We start from the raw sequence: 24,634 nt of genomic DNA on the forward strand, positions 1-24,634 counted from the left end.
ATTGTTCAAAAGCATTGTGTGAAGAAAAAGTTAAGGCTTATGTGATTTCCCTTCCCCCCCTTTTCTGTACCCACTTAAAACCATCAAGATTTACTTGGCGCTCTATAGTGACATTGCCCAATAGAAATATAATGTGAGCACCATACTGAACTTTAAAGTATTTTGCAGGTGTAATTTAATTAGTAGAGTTAGTTTTAGAAATACTGATAAATTTTACTTAGCCAAATATTAGAATTTTTCAAAATCATGTTATGCATATAACAACAGATTTTTTACGTTCTGTTAAAATACTAAGTCTTTAAAATCCAGTGCATATTTTTTATTTACAGTACAAGGCAGTTTGGAGTGACCACTTTTCACATACATGGTCAGAATGGGATATTACCCTGTTATGTGAATTAATTCTGTAATAACACGTCTGTTATAGTTTGTTATTTTATCCTTATTTGTCATCTAAAATAAGAGGCAGGTACATGGTCAGCAAACTTTCAAAAATGGTGTGCAAGATTCTGAAGTGGTCATGTTTGTATAGTTACGTAGACATTCGTGACCACATGACTGTGTTTGAGAAAATTGGAGTCAAAAAGTTGGTAACTGTGAGCTACTAGCGCCTAGGGGTTTCTGTTAGGGCGCGCAGATTTCCTGAAGGAGTGTGTGTTGAGGGTTCCTAAGATACTCTCATGCTTGATAATTTGCTAAAAGGGCACAGAAATCAGAGAAAAGCTGTTAAACTCATGATTATGTTTTATTACAGTGAAAAGATACAGATTAAAATCAGCAAAGGGGAAAGGGTATATAGGGTGGAGTCCAAGAGAAACCAGGTGCGAGTTTTCAGTTATCCTCTCCTAGTGGAGTTGCATGACAGTGCTCCATTCCTCCAGTTGTCCTGTATGACAACATGGCAAAGTGGTGCCAACCAGGGAAGCTTACCTGAATCTTGGTGTCCAGAGTTTTTTTTAGGGGTCAATTACATAGGCATGGAAGTACCTACATGACTGTCTTTAGTTACTTAGTCTCGTTTCCCTTATTCCTCCTCCCCCCTGAGGTCCAGCTGATATGGTGTGGCCCAAAGCCCCAGGCATACAAAGATAGGGATTTACCATAATTCACATTTTTAATATAAATTATCTGGTGTGGCCCAAGATTTTAGGTATACAAAGAAATTTATCAGGCAGGATATTGGAAGGGGTCAGAGGTTATCTCCTAGGAGCTTGTCTTAGGTGATTCCTTTCTTTGGAATGTGCAGAGTTTAACCCCCCAAGCTTGCAGAGTTACCCCTTTACTGCACAGGATGATTCTGGATACAAAGGAGAGTGTCTATAGTATAAATTCTTAGAGAAACCAAAGGGTAGATGAAGATTGGCGATAGCTCAATTCACCTTAAATATCTAATATGTTTTAAGCAAATGGCATGGATTACTGACTGTCAAGGTAGAGCTATATAAAGGCTGACTTTGAGAAGTAAAGAATCTAGCATTTAGGACACCCATATAGTTACAGGTTTCTTAGTTGGAATCAACTCTTAAAGTTTACTGACTGCCTCCTATAAATTCACCTTGTTTGCTAAAGTATATATTATCTCCTTTAATCCACATCTGAACATCCATTTCTGCCTGTGATGGGAGGAACTTGTATCGGACTAGGGAAAAATATAGTTTGAAGGCATCGTAGAGCTTCTGAGTCAGTCAAGACTTCAGGAGTAAAGATTCAGGAGAGAAGAGAAATAGATGTATTCTGTGAGTTTCCTCTGGAGGTATTTTCTGACTCTTAAGCTCTTTTGGATAAGAGGATAAAAGTTGAGCAGTGTATGAGAGGTGAGCAAAAAGCAACTGAGGTAGTTGAGTGGAGCTTTCAATAGTTTTTGTTGTTGTTTTAGTCCTAGGTTTGCAGTTTGAATCTTTTGAAAGGCCACACCATAGGAGTGGGAACAAACAGAAGTAGGCCAGACTTTACAGTATCTGAAACTCAGTCTCAAGCCAGCTCTGTTGATCTTTTACTCTGACTGCTTGTTAGAAAAAAATTAAATCCTTTCTGGAAGAAGATAATAACATCATCCAGAGCTTCTACATTTTTTCTTACATATGTTCATACAGTCATTCACATACAGTGTGTAGTATTCAGTAAAAAAAAAAAATTACTATGCATTCAACAGGACCAACAGAGAAAAACCAGCAGTAGAAACAGGTTATGCAGGTTATTCATAGGTTGTATAATTCTGGAGTTATAGACAAGAACTTTAAAATACTATAACCTAGTCATGAAAATAGATGGCAAGGTGAAGAATTTCAGTAGAGAACTTGAATCTATAGAAAGGGATCAAATAGGAATTCTAGGATTGAAAATACAATAACTAAAATTTAGAACCCAGTAGATCGGTTTAACTGCAGTTTAGGCACAGCTGAAAAGAGGTCAGCTGGAAGGTTAGTTAGTAGAAAATATTCAGCAACATTGATTTGTCTTTAACTATGTAAAACAGAGTTGGTAAAACATAATATTATCACTTATAAATTTGTATTCAGTATCCTACCCCGAGCCTTTGAGCAAACAAAAATTATTCATTAAAAATACCTTATGTAGGGCGTCTTCCCTGGTGGCGCAGTGGTTGAGAGTCCGCCTGCCGATGCAGGGGACGCGGGTTCGTGCCCCGGTCCGGGGGGATCCCACAAGCCGCGGAGCGGCTGGGCCTATGAGCTATGGCCGCTGAGCCTGAGCGTCCGGAGCCTGAGCTCCACAACGGGAGAGGCCACAGCAGTGAGAGGCCCGTGTATCGAAAAAATAAAATAAAGATTTAACAGCCCATTCTGCAGAGAGCAAAACATTAAAAAAAAAAAAATACCTTATGTAGAGTTCACTTGTTCAGCACACTCAGCTACTTGGAATAGAGCCCTAGGATGAGAAAATAGGCAAACTACTTACAGATTGAAGATAGATATCCAGAGCTGGATGGTAAAACAGGTATTTTAGCATAGGGGAGTTAGAAGAAGCTCTTAGTTGGGGTAATGGTTACAATACACTGGGTAATCTGGTAAACTAGCTCACCACAATTAAGACTGTAAATTAGAAAAGAAGTTACAGGTAAATAATTGAGGAATTGGTTTTGGCAGCAAATACCTTGTTTGATCATATCCAAGACTACTCCACTATGAATTCTACCATTAGTGTATGTACTGCTAGGAAAAAAGAAAGCTGTCAGTTATAACTGACATCCTATTACAATAAGTCCCCTACACACAAACCTTCAAGTTGCGAACTTTCAAAGATGCGAATATGTGTTCCATCAACATCAGGCGTGAGTGAAATTGCAGCTTGCCCTCCATCTCCTATTGCAGATGGTCCTTCAGCTCTGCCAGTTCCCACCTCCTCTCCCTCCTCCAGTCAGTAACTCTTATTGCCTGTTCACTCGATGCCAGCTCCTGTATGCCAACTGTTGTACTACTGTACTTTTCAAGGTACTGTACTGTAAGATTAAAAATGTTTTCTTTATTTTTTGTGTTTGTTTTTATGTACTATTTGTGTGAAAAGTATTATAAACCTATTACAGTACAGTACTATATAGCTGCGTGTGTTAGTTGAGTACCTAGGCTAACTTTGTTGGACTTACGAACATGCTCTTGGAATGGAACTCATTCATATGTAGGGGACTTAACTGTAATTGTGGTACATCCTGATTTCAGAGATGTTAAAATGTGGGGGAAAAGGTAAATGGTAATCTTAGTTTTAAATCTCAGTTCTATCGATAATTGTTTGTTTGCCTTCTGTCAGGCAACTTCTTTGAGCCTGTTTACTTATTTGTGAAAATGGGATAGTATAGTATGCTCTTTAGAATTAGGAAGACTAAATGAATTCAGAGACATGAAAGTGTCTAGTATGGAGTAGGCATTTGAAACCTGTTAATTTGACTTTCATTTTTTCCTTCTAAAATTTGGCATTGTTATAATAATAGGAGGAGACTCCTGACAGCTGACCAGGGTGGGGGAGGAACAAACCCCCAATATATTGGCTAAATAAGTAGTTAAAAAAGAGAATCTGTTGGAGCTGTTTAATGAATTGTCAAGCATCATTCTTTATTCTCTCCCTACCCCACCTCTTTCACCTGTCTTATCCCCTCAGTTATATCTAAAGATATCACTGACGGTTCCAATATGATGATTGATATTTATAATAATGGAACCTACACATCAAAATAGTATATTTTCACTAAATTGGTTTTTACAAAGCTCATTTTAGGAAGATTTGTAATCCTTCTAAGCTTAGTTGTGATGCTTAAAATCTCAGTCTTTAGTTTTGTAGAATTCTTGCTCTTATGATGCTATATGAATATGGCATTAATTCAAGTGAGTGGATCTTTTTAAGGAAGGGTTGGATTTTGTGATGTTTGATGGACATGAGAATTCCTCATTTTATTCTTATTTTGAAGATTCCCAGTAAACTGAGAACAACATTTTTCTGGAGCTGTAAGATATTCATAGCTTTAATCTTATGTTCATTGTGTTCTCTTCTTTCAGGATTTTTCAAGTGACATTCAGTTGATAGGATGAAAAAATTTAAGAGAAGGCTATCCCTCACGCTTCGAGGAAGCCAGACTATTGATGAATCGTTGTCTGAATTGGCTGAACAAATGACTATTGAAGAAAACAGCAGCAAAGATAATGGTAAATATTTAGGGGGTAGGGAAGGGGAGGAGAGAATTGAATTACATGATAAATCGAATGTAAATTTACTTTCCTGATTAGTCCCTAGTAGGTTCCTTCTGTTTATTTCTCTGCCTCCTTCCCTAGTTCAATAACTTTTGCTTGTTTACTGGAATGTTCTATTCTTACTCCAACAGTGTTACTATAGCTGGTCTCTAGCCCTGATGAATTCTCTATCCTGTTTATCTTTCCATTTTTCATTAGTTCTTAAATAAGAATACTTTGTATAATATTATCCTAGTTAAGTGGCTGTTTTTAAATTAACATTTAAATATTTTTGTTATTCTTATAACCAAAGTTAATACAGCTTAAAAGTGCATAGTAAGTTTGTGAAATTCCTGGGAATTCCTTGGTGGTCCAGTGGTTAAGGCTCTGTGCTTTCACTGCCGAGGGCCTGGGTTCGATCACTGGTCAGGGAATTAAGGTCCTACAAGCCATGCGTTGTGGCCAAAAAAAAAAATGTTTGTGAAATTCCTGTTTTAAATTTCATCATAGGTTTATAACATTATATATGCATATATTGACTATCCACATAGATGACAACATTTATCATATGAGTGAATCATACTATTTTCTTACTTTATATTGACCAAAGAATCTATCCATGGTATTGAAAGCACTTATAGTAGATAGGCATATAATGTTTCACAAGTTTGACAGTTCTTTTTACGGTGTAAAGTAGTTAGTACACAGATATTGATATAAAATAAAAAGCTTGTTAAATTGAATGTATTAAAATGCAAAATCCTGATGAAATCTGTAGAACAAGCCTACATATTCAAAACTGAAATAGCTCTAGAGATGTCATAGTAATAACCAGGAAGGAGCTTACAGGAATGGCTGCCAGTGTGTCATAATGTGCAGATTCTCTTCCTTGCCTCTGCCTGAAGTTCTTCTGTTAGAGGTTTGTGGCAGTGGGTGAAAACATGAATACCCTCACCCCCTCGGGATGAAATGTAACTGTCCTTGTAAGAGAGGGAAAGGTATAATGGAAAGTGCTCTGGACTTTTAAGTTAAAAGTCATGGATTGGGACTTCCCTGGTGGCGCAGTGGTTAAGAATCCGCCTGCCAGTGCAGGGGACATGGGTTCGAGCCCTGGTCCGGGAAGATCCCACATGCCGCGGAGCAACTATGCCCATGTGCCACAACTACTGAGCCTGCGCTCTAGAGCCCGCGTGCCACAACTACTGAGCCCGCGTGCCACAACTACTGAAGCCCACACACCTAGAGCCCATGTTCCACAGCAAGAGAAGCCACTGTAATGAGAAGCCTGCGTACTGCAATGAAGAGCAGACCCCGCTCACTGCAACTAGAGAAAGCCCGTGTGCAGCAACAAAGACCCAACACAGCCAAAAATAAAATTAATTAATTAATTAATTTTATAAAAAAGTCATGGATTGGAATTTGGGATACACTTACACACTTATTAGTTACATGATTCTGGGTAAGTAATTTATCCTACCCAACCTTCAATTTATCTCTTCCTCAGAAGGGTCATTATTTTACTCAAGGTTATCTGGCTCATAATATAGAAGGGGAAACATAGATGAGTTTGATAGAAAATTTAAAATAATGATTTGGATATAATTTACTTTAGGAGGAAAATATTTTACATTTGGATCAAATCTCAAAGCTGACATTATAATGTCTTACTTTTATTCCTCTTGCCAGGAGAAAAATCCTTAATTCTCTCTCAGATCCCCTTTGATTTCTTGTTATTAATTAAACCCTGTCTATTCATTCTTATGATCCACGAGTCTTGCTAGCTATTTGCCAGTGATATTCAGGAGTAAAGTAAGCACAGAATACATCTTAATGGATGCTTTCTGGGAACACATTCTGGATGGGAATTTGACTACAAGACAAACCTCTTTTTTTAAAAAAAAGAGTATAAGTCAAAGAAAATGTACATACTTTTTGGAGAGCTAATTAATATTTTAGGTTCATAGCATATTTCCTGGAAATTTTAGTATTAATTGTCTTAAAACATGCTTAATTTATAATGAATGGTGAAACATTGAAAATTTTTTTGAAGTAGAACATAATTTAAAATTTACTTTTATTCTAATAGTAACATTAACAATTAGTAAAGAAGAGAAAATAGAAACTCTACTGAGTTTCCTCTTTAAGGTTTTCAAATTATTTGAAATAATACTTGAAGATGTCATAATAGACATTGATTCCTCTTGGGTTGCGGAGATTGCTGATAGCATAGGCTATCTCTGAGTTATATCTGCTATTATTTCCTATGTATAACAACAGCACATGGGACAGCTTTCACAAAGATTCTCTACCTTTTTGGTTATTTTTCAGTACCTGATAGCTGGTTCCAACATTTTCTTTCTTTATGGAGTTTATCTTAAAGGTAAAAAGCTCCTAAGATCGGTAACACACACAGTCTGTGTCTGAATATGGTTTAATGAATGAGAAGAGGTAGACTGTACTTTTTAGAAGATCTTCTCACATACTCTATAACCAGTTTATAAAGCAAGTGATATTTGTCTAACAACTGTATAGTGGCAGTGCTGGCTTAAGGAGGAAGAATATAGTTTATAACTTTCTTAAATAAACGAAACCAATTTTTGATCTGTCTTTTGTTCAGTCACTTGTATGAGCAGAATCCTCTTATTCTTGCATTATATATAGGCAGATGTCTCTCATGCATATTCTAGGACAAATCAAATGAGAAAGTACACATAAATGGGGATAATACTATAAAAATCTTGGAAAAATTATAATGCATATGATACAGGTGTATCAAAATGTACATACACTGTCACTCATACATGTTCTACCTCCATCCAAAGAGAATTTGAGCTATTATCTCTATTTTGATAATTACGAGTCATACTGTGAAGGCTTTAACTCAGTTATAAATGTATAATATAATTATAGTTCGCATTAGAGTACCTTTCTAGATAAGCTAGTGTGTATACAGATTGATCGGTGGATTGAACCCAGGGAAAGAGGAATCTTGAATTTATATTTAGTGTGTTAAAATTAGGTTGAAAGTTTGCAAACTTGGTTGATTTAAGCATACTGGCCTTAACTCAGTACCGCTTTTCCTAATTATAAAATGAAATTTTTGCACTAAAATTTATAAACTGAAGTATAAGAAACATTTTTTTCTAAAGTACTTTCAAGGAAAGAGTTCTGAGCGCATCAGATTTTTTTTTTTTTTAGTAACTGAGAAGGCACTGAATATTTCATTTAAAAAAAAAACCTGTCAAACGTTAATTCATCTCAGTTCCTCACAAATTAAAAATAGAATTACCATATAACCCAGTAGTTCCATTCCTAGGAATATATCCAAATAATTGAAACAAGTATTCAAACAGAATCTTGCACATGAATGTTTATATTTATAGCAGCACTATTTACAGTAGGCAAAAGGTGGAAACAACTCAAATGTCCATCAACAGATGAATGTATAAACAAAATGTGACATATTCCAGGAATGGAATATTATTCAACCATAAAATGGAATGAAGCACTGATACATGCTACAATATGGATGAATCTTGAAAACTGAAAGAAGCCAGACCCCAAAGGTCACATATTCTATGATTCCGTTTATATGAAATATCCAGAATAGGTAAATCCAGAGACAAAAAGCAGCTGAGTGGTTGCCAGGGACTCAGGAGAGGGGGGAATGCAGAGTGACTGCGTAGTAGATACAGGGTCTCCTTTGGTAGTGATGAAAATACTTTGGAACTAAATAGAAGTGATGGTTGTACAACATTGTACATCTACCAAATAAAGTGATTAATTTTATGTTAGTGAATTTCATCTCAGTAAAAACAGTTCATCTGAAAAATACCTTTTTCTCATAGATTCTTGATTTGCTTGCTAAAAGTCTTATTATGATTTTAGACATATAGAAAGTTATATTTCATGATGTTGTCTTTAAGTAGTTAGCCTTACTCTGTAATGAGAAGTGTATTGAAATTATTGATTTGATGAGGACAGGTGACAATTTAATTATGATGAAGAGAATAGATCACACTTATAGAAAGGCAAAAGTAGTGTTTTATTATACGTAAACTATTTGAGGCTTCCAAATGCAGCAATAACAAGAACAAAAAAAAAACCCAAAAGGCAAAGATTGAAATGGTCCAGTTTTCCAGATATTCAGTTTCTTGTCCGTACTCCTCAGTCTGTGCACTGGGACAGTTTATCGTGTTGTTCAGAATTAACAAGACTAGTTCTATGGATATTGTGAGACCTTGTCTTATTTCCAGGTTTCTCCCTTTCTCCTGGTAATCTGATACATCGGGGTCCCCAACCGCCCCCCCCCCCCCCCGGGCCACACAGCAGGAGGTGAGCAGCAGGCAAGTGAGCAAAGCTTCATCTGCCCCTCCCCATCACTCCCCATGGCTCTTGTTACCGCCTGAACCATCCCCCACCTCACCCCACCCCCATCTGTGGAAAAATTGTCTTCCACGGAAGTGGTCCCTGGTGCCAAGAAGGTTGGGGACCGCTACACTACATGGTAGCAGTGACAGTTTTTGACAATAGTGGATGACATAGGGTGTTTTAAGTAGTGCTAACTCCTCCAAATAGCACAAGGTCTGTGAGAGGATGAGGCTGAAAGCACAGACTTCATTGGATGTATGTAGGGTCTGGAATAGGATCGGGTTAATAAGAGAGCTTACAAGAGCAGGATTAGGAACCAGGGAGTGAGTTAAGGCTACGAGGTGTTGGCTAAGAAATTCGTTCTCCTGATCATAGTAGTTCACATAATAAGACTATCCAAATAAATAAGATGTCAAATAAATTTCTTAGTGGAATCTAATGATTGCCATGTTATGATATTAAAAAAATCATTGAAATCCTTACTTGGAACTAATTACTTTATAGAATAGGGAAGATCTAGTGCAGGTTTTCATATAGATTTCCATTACTTTTTAAAATGTATTGTAAAATATATATAACCTGTAATTTACTATTTTAACCATTTTGAAGCATACAGTTTTAGTGTTATTACATACATTCACATTGTTGTGCAGCCACCACCACTAACCATATCTAGAACTTTTTCATCAGCCCAGACTGAAACACTACGCATTAAACAGTAATTCCGGACTTCCCTGGTGGCGCAGTGGTTGAGAATCCACCTGCCAATGCAGGGGACACAGGCTCGAACTCTCGTCTGGGAAGATCCTACATGCTGCAGAGCAACTAAGCCCGTGGGCTACAACTACTGAGCCAGCGTGCCACAACTACTGAGCCTGCTCTCTAGAGCCCGTGAGCCCAGAGCCCGTACTCCGCAACAAGAGAAGCCACCTCCATGAGAAGCCCTTGCACTGCAACCAAGAGTAGCCCCCGCTCGCCACAACTAGAGAAAGCCTGCGCGCAGCAACGAAGACCCAATGCAGCCAAAAATAAATTAATTAATTTTAAAAAAGAGAAAGAAAACAGAAAGATCAGTAGTCTGTAATAACCTATATGGGAAAAGAATCTGAAAAACAATGGATACACGTATATGTGTAATTGAATCACTGTGCTGTACACCTAAAACTAACACAACATTGTAAGTCAACTATATTCCAATATAAAATAAAAATTATAAAAAAACAAAACAGTAATTCCCCATTCTCCTCTCCCCTCAGGACCTGGTAACCACTATTCTCCTTTGTCTGTTTGTCCTCTTGTGTCTGACTTACTTCATTTAGCATAATGCCTTAAAGGTTTCCACTTCTTTTTAAAATACAGAGTATTATTATCTTACTGAACTGTCCAGTTAATTGCTGTCATAATCTTGAAATGTGTGAATATTTGACCTCATCTAGTCCTATGGCCTCAGCTACTATGTAATGCTGACTACACCGAAATTTGTCTCTCTAGTCAGGATTTTTTTCTGGATCTTTAGATTCATATCGAAATGCTTACTTGGCTTCTCCACGTAGATGTCTAATAAGAACCTTAAATGTAATACATGTGACCAAACCACAAATCTTGATTTCCTTCCCCCCCAAATCAGCTTCTACTCCAACTTCCCTCACTTAACCTAAAGTGAGGGAACCTTAAAGCTAGGAATCCAGGAATTATCCTTGATTATTTTCTCTTTTACCCTTTCTTCCCTCCTCTACCGTTGTAGTTTCCTATATATTTACTACATAAATAACTTAAAAAAACTCACTGTTAATGATAATCATTTGCATACTTGACACATGATTCCAATTGTCCTTTCACATATTGTATTTCATATATTTTTAACAGTAGCTCTATTGGAGATTTAAAATTTTTCTTTGGATAAATATTTTTAATGTAGGTTATCACTAAAAGCTGCGGTGGGGTGCGGAGAGTGTGTATGAAAGTAATTTTGCAGCCATGTCTGCTGGCCTTCTGGTTCTGCCTTTGTGTAGTATATCCTAAATCTGCCTGCTTCTCTTCATCCTAGTCCAGGCCACCATTATTTGTTGCTTCGAGTACTATACAATAGTCGCCTCCTCCTGTTTCCCTTCTGTTGTTTTCCTATCATCTGTTCTCCAGCAGCAACCAGAGTGATGTTTAAAATTTTTTTTAATTTTTGATAATTAATAGATTCAGAGGAAGTTGCAGAGATAGTACAGAGAGGTTGCCCTTCTCTCAGTATCCCCCCCCCTTTTGGTTACACCTTCTGTGACTATAGAACATTGTCAAATGCAGGAAATTAACATTGGAATAAAGCGTGAATATAATTCTATGTCATTTTATCACATGTGTGGATTCATGTAACCACCAGTGCAGTCAGGATAAAGAGCTACTCAGTTGCCACAGAGACCCCTCGCATGCTACCCCTTTATAAGTCGTTCCTGCCTCCTTACCTCCCACTATCCCTGACCCCTTAGTGATATTTTTAAAACATGAATCAGATCATATTACCTCCTACTTCAGAGCTACCATAACTGCTTCCAATCTCAGAGTGAAATTTAGACTTCTGTGGTGACATATAAATCTGCTTCTCTCTCTGATCTTAATAACACTGTTCCCCCCACAATTATTACTATAGCTACACTTGCTTTCTTTCTGTTTCTGTGATGCAGTGGTTCTCAAAGTATGACCCCTGGACGAGTAACATCAGCATCACCTGGGAATTTGTTAGAGATGCAAATTTTTGGATTCCATGCCTGACTTACTGAATCAGGAGGTCTGGGGGTGGGACCCAGAAATCTTGTGTTTTAACAAGTCTTTGAAGGTGATGCTGAAACATGCTAAAGTTTGAGGACCATTGCTCTAGTAAGTCAAACTCTGCCACGTGCTGACTTCTGCGGTAGCTTTTCCCTTTGTCTGGAATATCTTCTAACCCACCACTCACCCATCTTCCTATGACTGGCTCTTTCTTGCATTTATAATTCTTCTGAAAATACCTCTACAGAGAGAACTTTTTCAATATTCCAGTGTAAAATAACCACTCATTTATTTTCTACTACATCTCTCTTTTAATCTTTTGCATATTACCTGTCATTATCTGATATTTTTCTTATCTTTTTTCCCCTTCAATAGATGTTATAGTTTCAAAGAGTAGTACCTTGTTTGTTTTATTTACCTCTTCATGCCCAGGGCCTGGAAGAGTGCTTGTCAAATGGTAAGCACACAATAAATATCCCCTGAATAATTGAATGTATTTATGATCTCTGTTTTTTGTTTTGTTTTTTTCCAATATTCCCCAGTACTATAAAGCTATGTTTCCCAGGATAACTTCAGAGAACAACTAAAACAAATGTCTCTAGGCAGAATATTTATATATTATGATTCCAGATATGAAATATTATAACCTAGAAAGAGATGTTTCTTATAGTTCTAGTCTGTATCCCCGAGTGTTTGTAACTAATTTATATGTTTATGACGGATACCCTCTCCCCATTCATTGTTAAATCATTGTTTGTTTTGCTAGGCTTAGGTTAAGATCCCCAAATCTTTGATCAGCTAGCTACTGCCAAGGAATGTACAGGCATGGGACATGGACTGATGTTCTGCTTTACTAGTTATGCATTTCCCCTACCTCCAGTCTGGTGTTCCACCCAGAGTAGATGACCTAGGCCTTGTGTGATCCTTGAGGGCTCTTTTGCCCCATCCTCCTTCTCTCTCCTCCTTTTTGGCAGCCACTATTAGTCGAGGCACAAGCCCAGTGGCCTTCTTGGCTCATTTTTCATAGGCCCATGCCATGTTCTTCCTTTTTTTTTTTTTCGGTATGCGGGCCTCTCACTGTTGTGGCCTCTCCCGTTGCGGAGCACAGGCTCCGGACGCGCAGGCTCAGCGGCCATGGCTCACGGGCCCAGCCGCTCCGTGGCATGTGGGATCTTCCCGGACCGGGACGCGAACCCATGTCCCCTGATTCGGCAGGCAGACTCTCAACCACTGCGCCACCAGGGAAGCCCACCATGGTCTTTCTTGTTCTGTGGATCTGAACCACCCGGTCCTGCCAGTTCTCTGTGTCTGATAAACCTTTACATGTAGAGGAATCTCCTCATCAGGAAATAATCCTTACTCCTGATTATCAGCTACAAAAGAAGAGCCAGCTGCTGCATGTTAGAGGAGAAGATACTCAGAGAAGCCCACTTCCTTTTAAAATTCCTGACTACTACCAGTAAAAACGTAATTCTAATACAAAAGACTGATTGTGTGTCACAGAAGACTTCATGTCCTTAACAGTTATCAAAGCTCTTTGGAGGTGGAAAGGCGTCATGGGATTCCCTATAAACATTACAAAACAGGATTTCCCCCATTTAGAATTAAATAATTTTTAAGTATTTTTGTAATGTTTCTGCATGGTTATAGGCCTATGATTTTTTAAAAAAAACTCTTCATAGTAAAAAATTCCAAATTTGGGGAAATAAATTTCAGAACTTCTATATTGATCTGTACTTAAGTACTTCTGTTTTATTTACTAACTTGACATACTTTTTTGAATGTCTAGCAAGTAGGGATATAAGTTACTTCAGGCCAGGACCATGTCTTTTATATTCTACAGCATACCTAATCATAAAGCCTATATGAGGCAGTCAGTAAACGTAGAATTATGGAAACAGTCTTGAGATGTATTAAACAGATCAAAAATCTTTGGACTATATTAGTAATTTTGTGATTGCTAACCAATTTTGACTATATTAAAATCGGTAACTAAGTTACTAGATCAATTCCAAATAGTGAAGAATTTTCTGTATTTTTTCATAGAAATTATTTTAATTCTAGTACTTTATATACATAGCCAAAGAAATGAGGTTAAATGTAACGATCTCTATCATAATCTTTTGTTTTGTTTTCTCTCTTGCTTTCTCAATCCTTCTCATGTGATCCTGGATGGAATGATTTTTGGATACTCTGAACCACAGAGCCTATCGTGAAGAATGGCAGACCTCCAACCTCTCACAGTATGCATTCCTTCCTCCACCAGTACACAGGGTCCTTCAAGAAGCCTCCATTGCGGAGACCACATAGCGTTATTGGAGGAAGCCTTGGCTCCTTCATGGCAATGCCCAGAAATGGAAGCAGATTAGGTAATTTGTTATTTTAAAATTTTTCTGACTGTAGCTTATGTCCATAGCTAGGTCTTAGTTGTATGCAAGTCAGCCAGCCTTTATTATCTAGTTTTTTTGGTAAGGTAAAAATCAAGTTGGGAATAAGAGGGAGAGTAGAAAGATGGAAGGGCCTAGAGAGGCGGTAGTGCTGACACTACAGAGGAGTAATATTTGAAACTCTGTCCACCAGGAAGAAAACAAAGCCCTCAAGAGGTGGATGCAGGATTCCAAGGTGAATAGCAGTTTGAGGTGGTGCTTAATTTAGGGTCATACTTAGTAACTCCAGATTATCACCATTTGATAGCTTAGTGCAATAATTAGTATATATGATGATTACCTGAGTTATTCTTACATCACTGTATCATTTTAAATATCTAGGAAAAATATATATCTGCAAGTTTCTGTTTATTTCTCTGGTCTTTTTTGATGGTTTCTTATTTATTTATCATGTTTTGTTTTTAAAATAATTTTAAGTATAATTATTTTATAGTCTTATGACATAATTATATTTACTGAAGTTCCTGAGGGTTTTATTCTGCTTCTTATCTTATCTGCTTACTCTAGCCATAGTAGATTATTTTCTCATGTGTTTTGTTAATTTTAGGAGGATGAGCTTATTATCTACAGGGGGGTTTTGTCTGTGGCTTACACTGGTTCATGAGAGATGGTTAAAATTTTCAGAAATTTTGCAAGCTGATTGTTAAACATAGCCATTATTAAAATTTAAATTATATACACGTACAATTAAGTAAACTGAAAACAAAGGTAATGAATACTCAAAAGTCATTATTTCCTAATTATTTTACTACACTTTACTGTTGTCTATGCTTTGGGGGTTATTTATTTCTATTACATCTGGATAGTCACTGTGTCATGGTGTGCCCATTTCCCAACTGCATGTTCAGTGATGCCATGTGGGTAGCTTGAGGTTGGCCATGAACAGAGTACTTACCCCACAGAAGTTGGAAAACACTTCAAATCAGGGCTTAATTTATTGTTCTCTTGATTGTCTAGACTAGGGATTGGCAAATTTTTTCTGTAAAGGGCCAGGCAGTAAAAATTTTTGAGGTTTTGAGGGCCATATATGGTCTGTTGCATAATCTTTTTTTTTTTTTTTTTTTTTTTCTTTTTGCGGTATGCGGGCCTCTCACTGTTGTGGCCTCTCCCGTTGCAGAGCACAGGCTCCGGATGCGCAGGCCCAGCGGCCATGGCTCACGGGCCCAGCCGCTCCGCGGCATATGGGATCCTCCCAGACCGGGGCACGAACCCGTATCCCCTGCATCGGCAGGCGGACTCTCAACCACTGCGCCACCAGGGAGGCCCCATAATCTTCTTTTTAAAATAATTCTTTAAAGATGCCAAAACCATTTTTAACTCAGGGCCATACAAAAACAGGTCACATATACTGATCCTTGGTCTAAACTTAAGAAAGTGACGTTGAAAATGTTAGTAATGCAGATTAAATTTAAAAGTGTGTTGTCTGTCTGTAGCTGTTACATTGTGAATTACACAAAAATTGAGCCATTTGAGAAGTAAATATTCTTCAGTTACTCAAAAACTATTACCTGATTCAGAAAAGAAGTTGCTCATACCAGTGACAAATGAGTAAAGTATTGACGTAAGCCTCCAGCATTTCACTTTTGTCTTGTTGATGGAAATGAAAATACCAACTGGTATTCATGTCGGAACTATACTTGCTCAGTAATGACATGAGCTGTTTCTTGGTTGAGTCAGATGCTACTCAAGTATTATTCATAGTCAGAGATTAATATGCTCCTTTGTAGTCCTCATGCAGAAGAGGAGATTTCTTTTTTAAGTCTGCCTTTTACTGAAGATGTAGCTCTTTGAGAGTCTCGTGCCTTTCTAAAGGAGCTCTCATTTGTAGGTGGGACACCCGAAGCTTCATCTTTTATCTCAGTGTGGCTGCTAAATCCAAGCACATTCTTACCAAGATAAGAAGCCCATCCCAAGAAACTGACAGAGTCAATTTTTGCATAACAACTTTGGACATTCAGTTCTCTCTTTGTCTTTGCTTCCTAGGTATTAAACATATATTCATGCAAACTTAGCTATACATTTTAAAGTATATTTTTATTCAACATTTCCTTGAGGAAGGAAGATTTTTAAATTTTGCTGGAAGTGGAAGGCATGGTTAAATTATCTTTAACATTTTAAAAGTGTGGCAGTAAAGAATGCTTGGCCTCAGATGTATTAAATACCATTGGATTAGGAATCAGTCACCCGATAAATACATTGACTTTCACTGCCATGTTAATATTTTGTTCAGATGGGATAAAATTTCTCCAGAAATCTCTGTGTCATTGAAGTATATTCTTTTTTTTTTTTTTTTTGCGGTATGCGGGCCTCTTACTGTTGTGGCCTCTCCCATTGCGGAGCACAGGCTCCGGATGCGCAGGCTCAGCGGCCATGGCTCATGGGCCCAGCCGCTCCGCGGCATGTGGGACCTTCCTGGACGGGGGCACAGACCCGTGTCCCCTGCATCGGCAGGCGGACTCTCAACCACTGTGCCACCAAGGAAGCCCGATTGAAGTATATTCTTAAATTACATATTGGTTTATTAAAAACCATTATTACTATTTGCAGCTGCTTATCAGTGTGAAAAAGAATTTTCTCAATAATGTGTTACCAAGACAAAATACAGAAATGTATGAATTCTAAGACTGATTTGATGAGACCCTGGAGTTCAATTTTTTTGTTAATTTAAACAGTTCTTATATTTGTATAAGTAAATGTTAACTAAAAGCTCAAATTTATAATTATGAAATACTATTTTTATTTATTTTACATGTTGATATTTCATATTACATTTCATTTGAAAGAAAAGGTCCAGTTGTTTAGTCCATTCTTTGATTCTTCTTAGTTAATATTTAATTCAGTAGAATATTTGTTGAGCCACCTACTAAGTATCATAAACTTTGTTCGGTTCTAGGAATAGAAAAGTGAATAAGCCAAATTCTTCCCCCAAGGATCTCATAACTTGGTATAAAACAACATGAACCAAAAAATGCTCTTCAGTGCAGTAGGTGTGCTAGGTGTGGGTACAGTAGTCATCTGTGTCTGAGAGTAGAAAAGACTTCACTGAGTGCTGATGACATATGTGCATAGTTTTGAAGAATGGGTTCACCAAATTGATAAAATGAAGAAAGTCATCTCTTACAGATAAGAAAAAAAAAAAAGCTTGTTAAAGCACTGCAGTGTGAAACAACATGATACTTTTGGGGGAGTGAATAATTCTGTGGAGAGGACTGGTGGCAAGAGATGTGTTTGAGATCTAGCATTTGTTTCTGGTGGGCTGCTCTAGATGAATTAGAGGATGATTGACCAATGCAAATTTATGAGCAGATACAGAAGTATACAAGTTTGTTTTTAATATTCCCAAATGGAATTAATCTCCCTCCCCTCTACTCCCATTTATCTTTTTTTCTTTTTCTTTTTCTTTTTTTTTGCGTTATGTGGCCTGTCACTGTTGTGGCCTCTCCTGTTGCGGAGCACAGGCTCCGGACGCGTAGGCTCAGCGGCCATGGCTCAAGGGCCCAGCCGCTCCGCGGCATGTGGGATCTTCCCGCACCGGGGCACGAACCTGTGTCCCCTGCATCAGCAGGCGGACTCTCAACCACTACACCACCAGGGAAGCCCCCCATTTATCTTTTATCCCTATTTAAAAAATATTGTAATCCACCTTGTATTGTAAGTGAAATATGTTTTGGCCCCCAGTAGATTTTGTGGTACTTGTTTTGTAGTTATGATACAAAGTAGATACTCAGTGAATACTTTTTGAATTGTTGTTTTTTAACACAGGGAGGTGGGAAGCTGCATTAGCAGCAGTAAAACAGTTTTTAAAAAGAATATTCAGGGCTTCCCTGGTGGCGCAGTGGTTGAGAGTCCGCCTGCCGATGCAGGGGACACGGGTTCGTGCCCCGGTCTGGGAAGATCCCACATGTCGTGGAGCGGTTGGGCCCGTGAGCCATGGCCGTTGGGCCTGTGCGTCCGGAGCCTGTGCTCCGCAACGGGAGAGGCCACAACAGTGAGAGGCCCGCATACAGCAAAAAAAAAAAAAAAAAAAAAAAAAAAAAGAATATTCAAAGAACCAGTTTATTTGGCTATAGACCCAATAGCCCATTATTTCATGGAAAGAATACTAAACTAAATAAAAGACCAGGTTTCTATTTTAGGTCTGCCTTTTAAGCTCTGTGACCTTTGAAAGTCATTTAGCCTTTCAAGGTGTCAGTTTCCAGATCTGGAAAATAAGAGTATTGACTAAAATAATCCTCAAGTGTTATTTTCGGTCTCTAATTTTAATATTCTACTCTTGGTAATAACTTGAATGTTAGTTTTTTAAAATAACTTTTCATAATCTGAGAGCATAAAAGGATTTATACTACTGCTTTAGGACATTTGTTCTAAGTGTGCAGTTTTTATTAACTGCACACCTATGGTACCCAGAATGTAAAAGACTTCTTATGCTGTGATTTTTATGTGTTCGCTGTCTACATCTTACCTGTGGTGATAATAAATTAAGTGATATAGTAGAATTTAATACATCTCTTCTAAGATAAATAATGTTTCATTTTCTGATACAGATATTGTTCATGAAAATCTAAAAATGGGATCAGATGGTGAGAGTGACCAAGCTTCTGGGACATCATCTGATGAAGTCCAGTCACCTACGGGTGTTTGTCTTAGAAATCGTATACATAGACGGATCTCAATGGAGGTACCATTTAAAAAATACAAATATGCCTGTGTTTGTGTGTATAAATATGCATATATATATGTGTGTGTGTGTATATATATATATATATATACATATATATATATATGTATGTCAAGCAGAATAAATGCCTATTTGAAAATGTTGATTAGGGCAGTGACACCTGTAAGAAAGTTGTTTCTTTGCATTAGCAAAAACTAGTCTGTGAATATTATTTTTTTCTAATTATCTACTATTAAGACAAGTATACATTAATTATACTTAAACATTCTGCAAAATACTATGTAGGGTCTCTGTAAGGGATATGTGGATTTTCAAACGTTTCAGAAATCCAGGATGATACATTAGGAAAGTCTTCTTTGTATAAAATTTTTTTTTTTTTTTGGTACGTGGGCCTCTCACTGCTGTGGCCTCTTACGTTGCAGAGCACAGGCTCCCGACGCACAGGCTCAGCAGCCATGGCTCACGGGCCCAGCCGCTCCGCGGTATGTGGGATCCTCCCGGACTAGGGCACGAACCCGCGTCCCCTGCATTGGCAGGTGGACTCTCAACCACTGCGCCACCAGGGAATCCCCTATGGTTTTTTTATTGTATAATTTAGTATCTGGAAAGACTTCTTTCTTAACACCCACGCACCCCCACGTATATACTTATTTGAGAATGTTTCTGGATATTTTCTGTTTATTCTTCTAGATAAATTGTAAACATTTTGTTTCGTTCCAAGAATAATGACTGTGATTTGTTTAGGGCTACGTAAAATATAAAACCAATATGGGAGGATTATCATCATTTTTTTTCTCTTATCTGAGAACAATATATAAATCTATACTTAAGCCATATATCTCTCAATAATATGTATACAGTTCCTATACATCTCAATTTTGTTTCATGGTTTGGTTACTATTTTGAACAGTAGGGATTTATTTTTAAAGGATTTATGTTTCTTGGTGTGATAATATAGGCAAAATCTCTTTTTATGTTTCTCCCAGTTCACATAATACAGTGAAATAGAAATGCCTTTTACTTACTTCTTTCCATTGGCATAGAAATAATAAAATATTTCAACTGTCTCATTGTGTTGCATGCAAAATCATACAATATCCACTTGGTTATTTAAACCAATCGCATTTTGTGGTAGACTTTGCCTATTCTTACTATGGTATAATAATGTCAAAATTATTTCCATGTTGAATTTATCAGTGAAGGGACTCAGAAATAACTGAGTTGTGGAATACCATTTCTGTTAAACTATATTGTATACTTTTGCTGATAGTAAATAAATACATTGGCATTCAGTATATTATGTATAATCAATGTAGGTAACTTTACAATTGCAATAAAACTTTATAGTTATTGATCACTAAGAAATAATATATTAGAGCCCATGAATCCAAAAGTAAAATGCCCTGTCTTTTCTGTTTGTGGTTACCTACAAATATCTTTTTTTCCTACTTTTTTTAAAGGATTTAAATAAGCGGTTATCACTGCCTGCAGATATCAGAATACCTGATGGATATCTTGAAAAGTTGCAGATAAACAGTCCACCATTTGATCAACCAATGAGCCGAAGGTCTCGGAGAGCTTCCTTAGTAAGTTTTTAAGTCTATTATACCTGCACCATCAGATCTAGTTGTTTAATTTTCTGGGTATAAACATTTTATATTAATTTTTATATTTAATTGTTGAATAACTAAAGTTTATTATGTTGCTTTCTGGATTTTGTCATTTTCCCTTCTTAAGGGTTTAAAGATATTATATTGGAATAGAATTTAAGGTATATTTTATTTTTTGGTAAATTTTACTGATACATGCTAGATGTACAGAATATGTACTAGATATATAAGTATTTATTACTATATACTAGATATACAGAAAAGTACATAAACCATAATTGTATAGCTCCATGAATTTTTGTAAAGTTAACATACCTGTGTAACAAGTACCCAGATAAATGAAATTCCAAAAATCTCAGAAAACCTGTCCTGCCACTTCTTTGTTCACTTTCTACCCTCACTTCCTTAACTTTAGCCATTATCCCTGCCTTCTAATGCCAAAGATTAGTTTTATCTATATGTTTCTATATGAGACTTCTTTATTCTCATTTACATATACATTCTTATTTATTTTAAAAATGCATTTAATATTCTTTTTCTGATTATTCTTAAACTTTTGAACTTTATGTAATTATGAATATACAAATTATTAAAATACATTTTATTCAAATATATAAAAATGTGTATTTATACAAGTTTATATATATAGTATACAATAAATAGCCTACCTATTATGTATCTATTATGTATGTACACAATGTGTATCCTTTTGTGATTGACTTCTTTTGTTCAGTGTTGTGCTTGTTTTTCATTTAGGTTATTGCATGTGGTTATGTAATTAATTTGTTCTTTTTGTTACATGGTATTCCATTGTGTGAGTATGCTATATTTTATCCAGTCTTCTGTTGATGGACGTTTATATTTGAGTTTTTAGTTTTGGCTATGATCAAATATTGCTTCTATCACTATTCCTGTTCATGTGTTTTGGTTAACATGTAAGCATTTCTGTTGGTTGCATATCCAGGAGTGGAATTGTTGGATCAGATTGTATGCATATATTCAGCTCTTCTAGGTATTGTCAAAATAGTTTCTGAAGTGATTATACCATTTTACACTCCCATCACCACTATATGAGAGTTCTAGTTGCTCTCCATGCAGTATTTTCTTTATAAATTTATTTATTTATTCATTTTTGGCTACGTTGGGTCTTTGTTGCTGTGCACAGGCTTTCTCTAGTTGCAGCGAGTGGGGGCTACTGTTTGTTGCAGTGCACGGGCTTCTCATTGCGGTGGCTTCTCTTGTTGCGGAGCATGGGCTCTAGGCACGCGGGCCTCAGTAGTTGTGGCACGTGGGCTCAGTAGTTGTGGCTCGAGGGCTCTAGAGCACAGGCTCGGTGCACCGGCTTAGGCATGTGAGATCTTCCCGGACCAGGAATTGAACCCGTGTCCCCTGCATTGGCAGGCGGATTCTTAACCACTGCGCCACCAGGGAAGCCCCTCTCCATTCGATTTTCTGATACTGTTTCTTTTTAAAAAAAAAATTTTTTTTAACTTTTCTGGTGAGTGTATAGTGCTATCTCATTGTGGTTTTATTTTTCATTTTCCTGATGCCTTAATCTGAACACCTTTCTAATATTTATTGGCCATTTAGATATCCTCTTCTTTGAATTAAGTGTTCAAGTCTGTTATCTGTTTACTCTTGGACTTTCTGCCTTTTTCTTATTGGTTCGTTAGGAATTCTTTATACATTTTGTATAAAGGACCTTTGTCAGTTACATGTCTCGCAAATACCTTCTCCCAATCTGTAGCAATTGACCCAGCACTGCTTATTGAAAGGATAGCTTTCCCCATTGCAGTGTCACCTTTGACATAAATTGAGATGATTGTGTATGTGAGGGTCTGTTTTGGATGACTTTAGTTCTATGGTAGAAGTATATATAAAGTGCTATGAGACAGTTAAAGAGACAGCAAGTAAAATGTCTTTGCACATCACAGCCTTACAGAGGTGGTAGTGCTTAAGCTGGCTCTAGAAGGATGGGTAGTTATTTGACATTCACCATTATACAACAAGGTTAAAGTGTAATACCAACTTGACTTTGGTATAGGTTTATGGTCATCATAGTTTTGCATCACTGCTTAAGACATTTTTATTCAAATAACTTTGTCATTTAATTACCAGCTTGCAAGTTTTCTTTGGTTATCAATTTTTATTAAAGATCGGTACTTAAGTTTTGGAGTTAGTAAATATTTCAGATTGGGACTAAAGGTATGGTTTAATCACCGAAGCTATCATCTAAGACCTGTCTTTTTCAGTGTACATGAAATTAAGGAAAACAGTGCCCTCTAATGAATGTTACGTGACTGGAGTTTTTATTGTGTTGAGTGTTCCTATCTACCTCCCTTGCTTTTTGATCTGAAATGGCTTATAGATTTCAGATTAATCATGCCAGCTCTGTTTTGGTTTCTACTGATTCATCCTTTTCATTATCTATCTACCTTACGAAAGCCATGGTTTCTTTGAAGTATATTAGAAAATTATTCTTGAGTACCCTAGGTTTATATGTGAAGGGGAAGGATTAGGGAATGCATGGAAAGGAGATGGGAAAAGAAAAATACTCTTCACATTTGTTAGAGCTCATGTTTCCATGGATGATATACTCTTTATCTAAAAAAAAAAAAACATTTTTCAAGACAAAATATAAAATTTTGTCTTTCTAAAAGGATAAAACTTTGTTTTTTGTTTTTAATAGCAGTGTATTATAAGTAGGGTAGTAAAAATAACATAAATCCTTTGTTTGAGTAGGAAATAAGAAACCAGTCTCAGAGAGTTCATTTCTGGTAGAGAAAGATATACAATAGGGCTGATTGGTTCTTCTATGAATTTATGATCATCAGCCTCAGTTGGATTCTCAGTATCGCTTGGCTGCCCTATTGTATTTTATTTCTCTGGTTAATTCTTCCCCTCTCTAAGCAGATGACCTCTCCCACTACATGACAAAGAAGAGAGAAGCCACTAACCAGAAACCGTCTCATTTTCTGAATTACACTAATTCTCCTTTCTTTTCTTTAATATTGAGGAATTGTCCTTCCTATCCCATCTCCTCAAGATGCTTAGAATATTTGTTATTCCTATACACGCATGTATAGTCAGTCTCCCTCTCTTGCTGAATCCTTTCTATTGACTTTTTATTTAAATAAGTTTTTTTATTTTAGAGTAGTTATACATTTACAGAAAAATTTAAAAGATCATATAGAGAGTTCCCATATACCACATACTCAGTTACCCCTGTTATTAACATTTTACATTACTTTAGTACATTTTTCACAACTAAGGAAACCAATATTGGTACATTACTATTAACTAAACTCCATACTTTGTTCAAATTTCCCTAGTTTTCCACTAATATCTTTTTTCCCCAGGATCCCATCCAGAACACCACATTACATTTAGTCATTCTATCTCATATTAAAGATATTGGTTATTAGATTGGTGAAGTGTTATTTAATATTCATTTATAGTTGATAAGAAATGGAATATTCTAACTCTTAACATACTGAGTTAAACATTAGACTAATGGGAAAGCCCATAGGCAGATAGTGATTTGTTAGAGCATTATTGCACTTACAATGATGGCATGCCCCGTGGAAGTTTTGTAAGAGTGTTAAATGCAGCTTTAGTAGACTAAGTCTATCCATGAAAGTTTGTCTCATTTTATTGAAGTTTAAGTTATACACATTTTAAGAATCTGCCTCTTCCTAAACAATGAGTTTTGGATTCCTCATTCATGACTTTACCAATATATATCATATGTAGTCCTTGTTTCTAAGGACAGGTGAGTAAATTGGGTATCAAGTCCTGATGTCTCTCAGAAATAAGAAGTATATTATGTGGTGTGGAAGTGAGGTTCAAAGGTCCACCCACAACTTAATTTACCTTTGGTGTATTATGGACAGGGTTAAGGTAGTATCATGATGATGATGACAGCACATTTTTGTAAGACAAATGACCAAGTAGAATAGAGATTCTCAGTCTCTTTTCTGCCCCCCACATATCTAAGAACACATTTCTGTCAGTAACAGTAACTCGGTGAATCTCACAAGGAGGGAAATGGATGTTTGAAAAATCTCCCTTTGCCCCCAGTGTTTCTTATATACA

The 24,634-nt window shown here is 36.8% G+C and overlaps 1 protein-coding gene across 2 annotated transcripts in view; it reads left to right on the forward strand.

Annotated features, from left to right (window-relative positions):
- Positions 1 to 24,634, forward strand: part of CDK17 (cyclin dependent kinase 17) — a 99,902-nt gene that overhangs the window by 49,048 nt on the left and 26,220 nt on the right. The window contains exons 2-6 of one of the 2 annotated variants that reach the window (XM_081248280.1): positions 3,330 to 3,449; positions 4,506 to 4,652; positions 14,009 to 14,173; positions 18,796 to 18,929; positions 20,390 to 20,515. In XM_081248280.1, coding sequence (XP_081104406.1) covers positions 4,535 to 4,652; positions 14,009 to 14,173; positions 18,796 to 18,929; positions 20,390 to 20,515 — 543 coding nt within the window. In that variant the 5' untranslated portion in view covers positions 3,330 to 3,449; positions 4,506 to 4,534. The remainder of the gene's footprint in view (positions 1 to 3,329; positions 3,450 to 4,505; positions 4,653 to 14,008; positions 14,174 to 18,795; positions 18,930 to 20,389; positions 20,516 to 24,634) is intronic. The other variant, XM_081248279.1, reaches the window with a different exon arrangement.

Source organism: Mesoplodon bidens (assembly GCF_964165515.1).
Source record: "Mesoplodon bidens genome assembly, chromosome: 11".
Taxonomy (NCBI): domain Eukaryota; kingdom Metazoa; phylum Chordata; class Mammalia; order Artiodactyla; family Ziphiidae; genus Mesoplodon; species Mesoplodon bidens.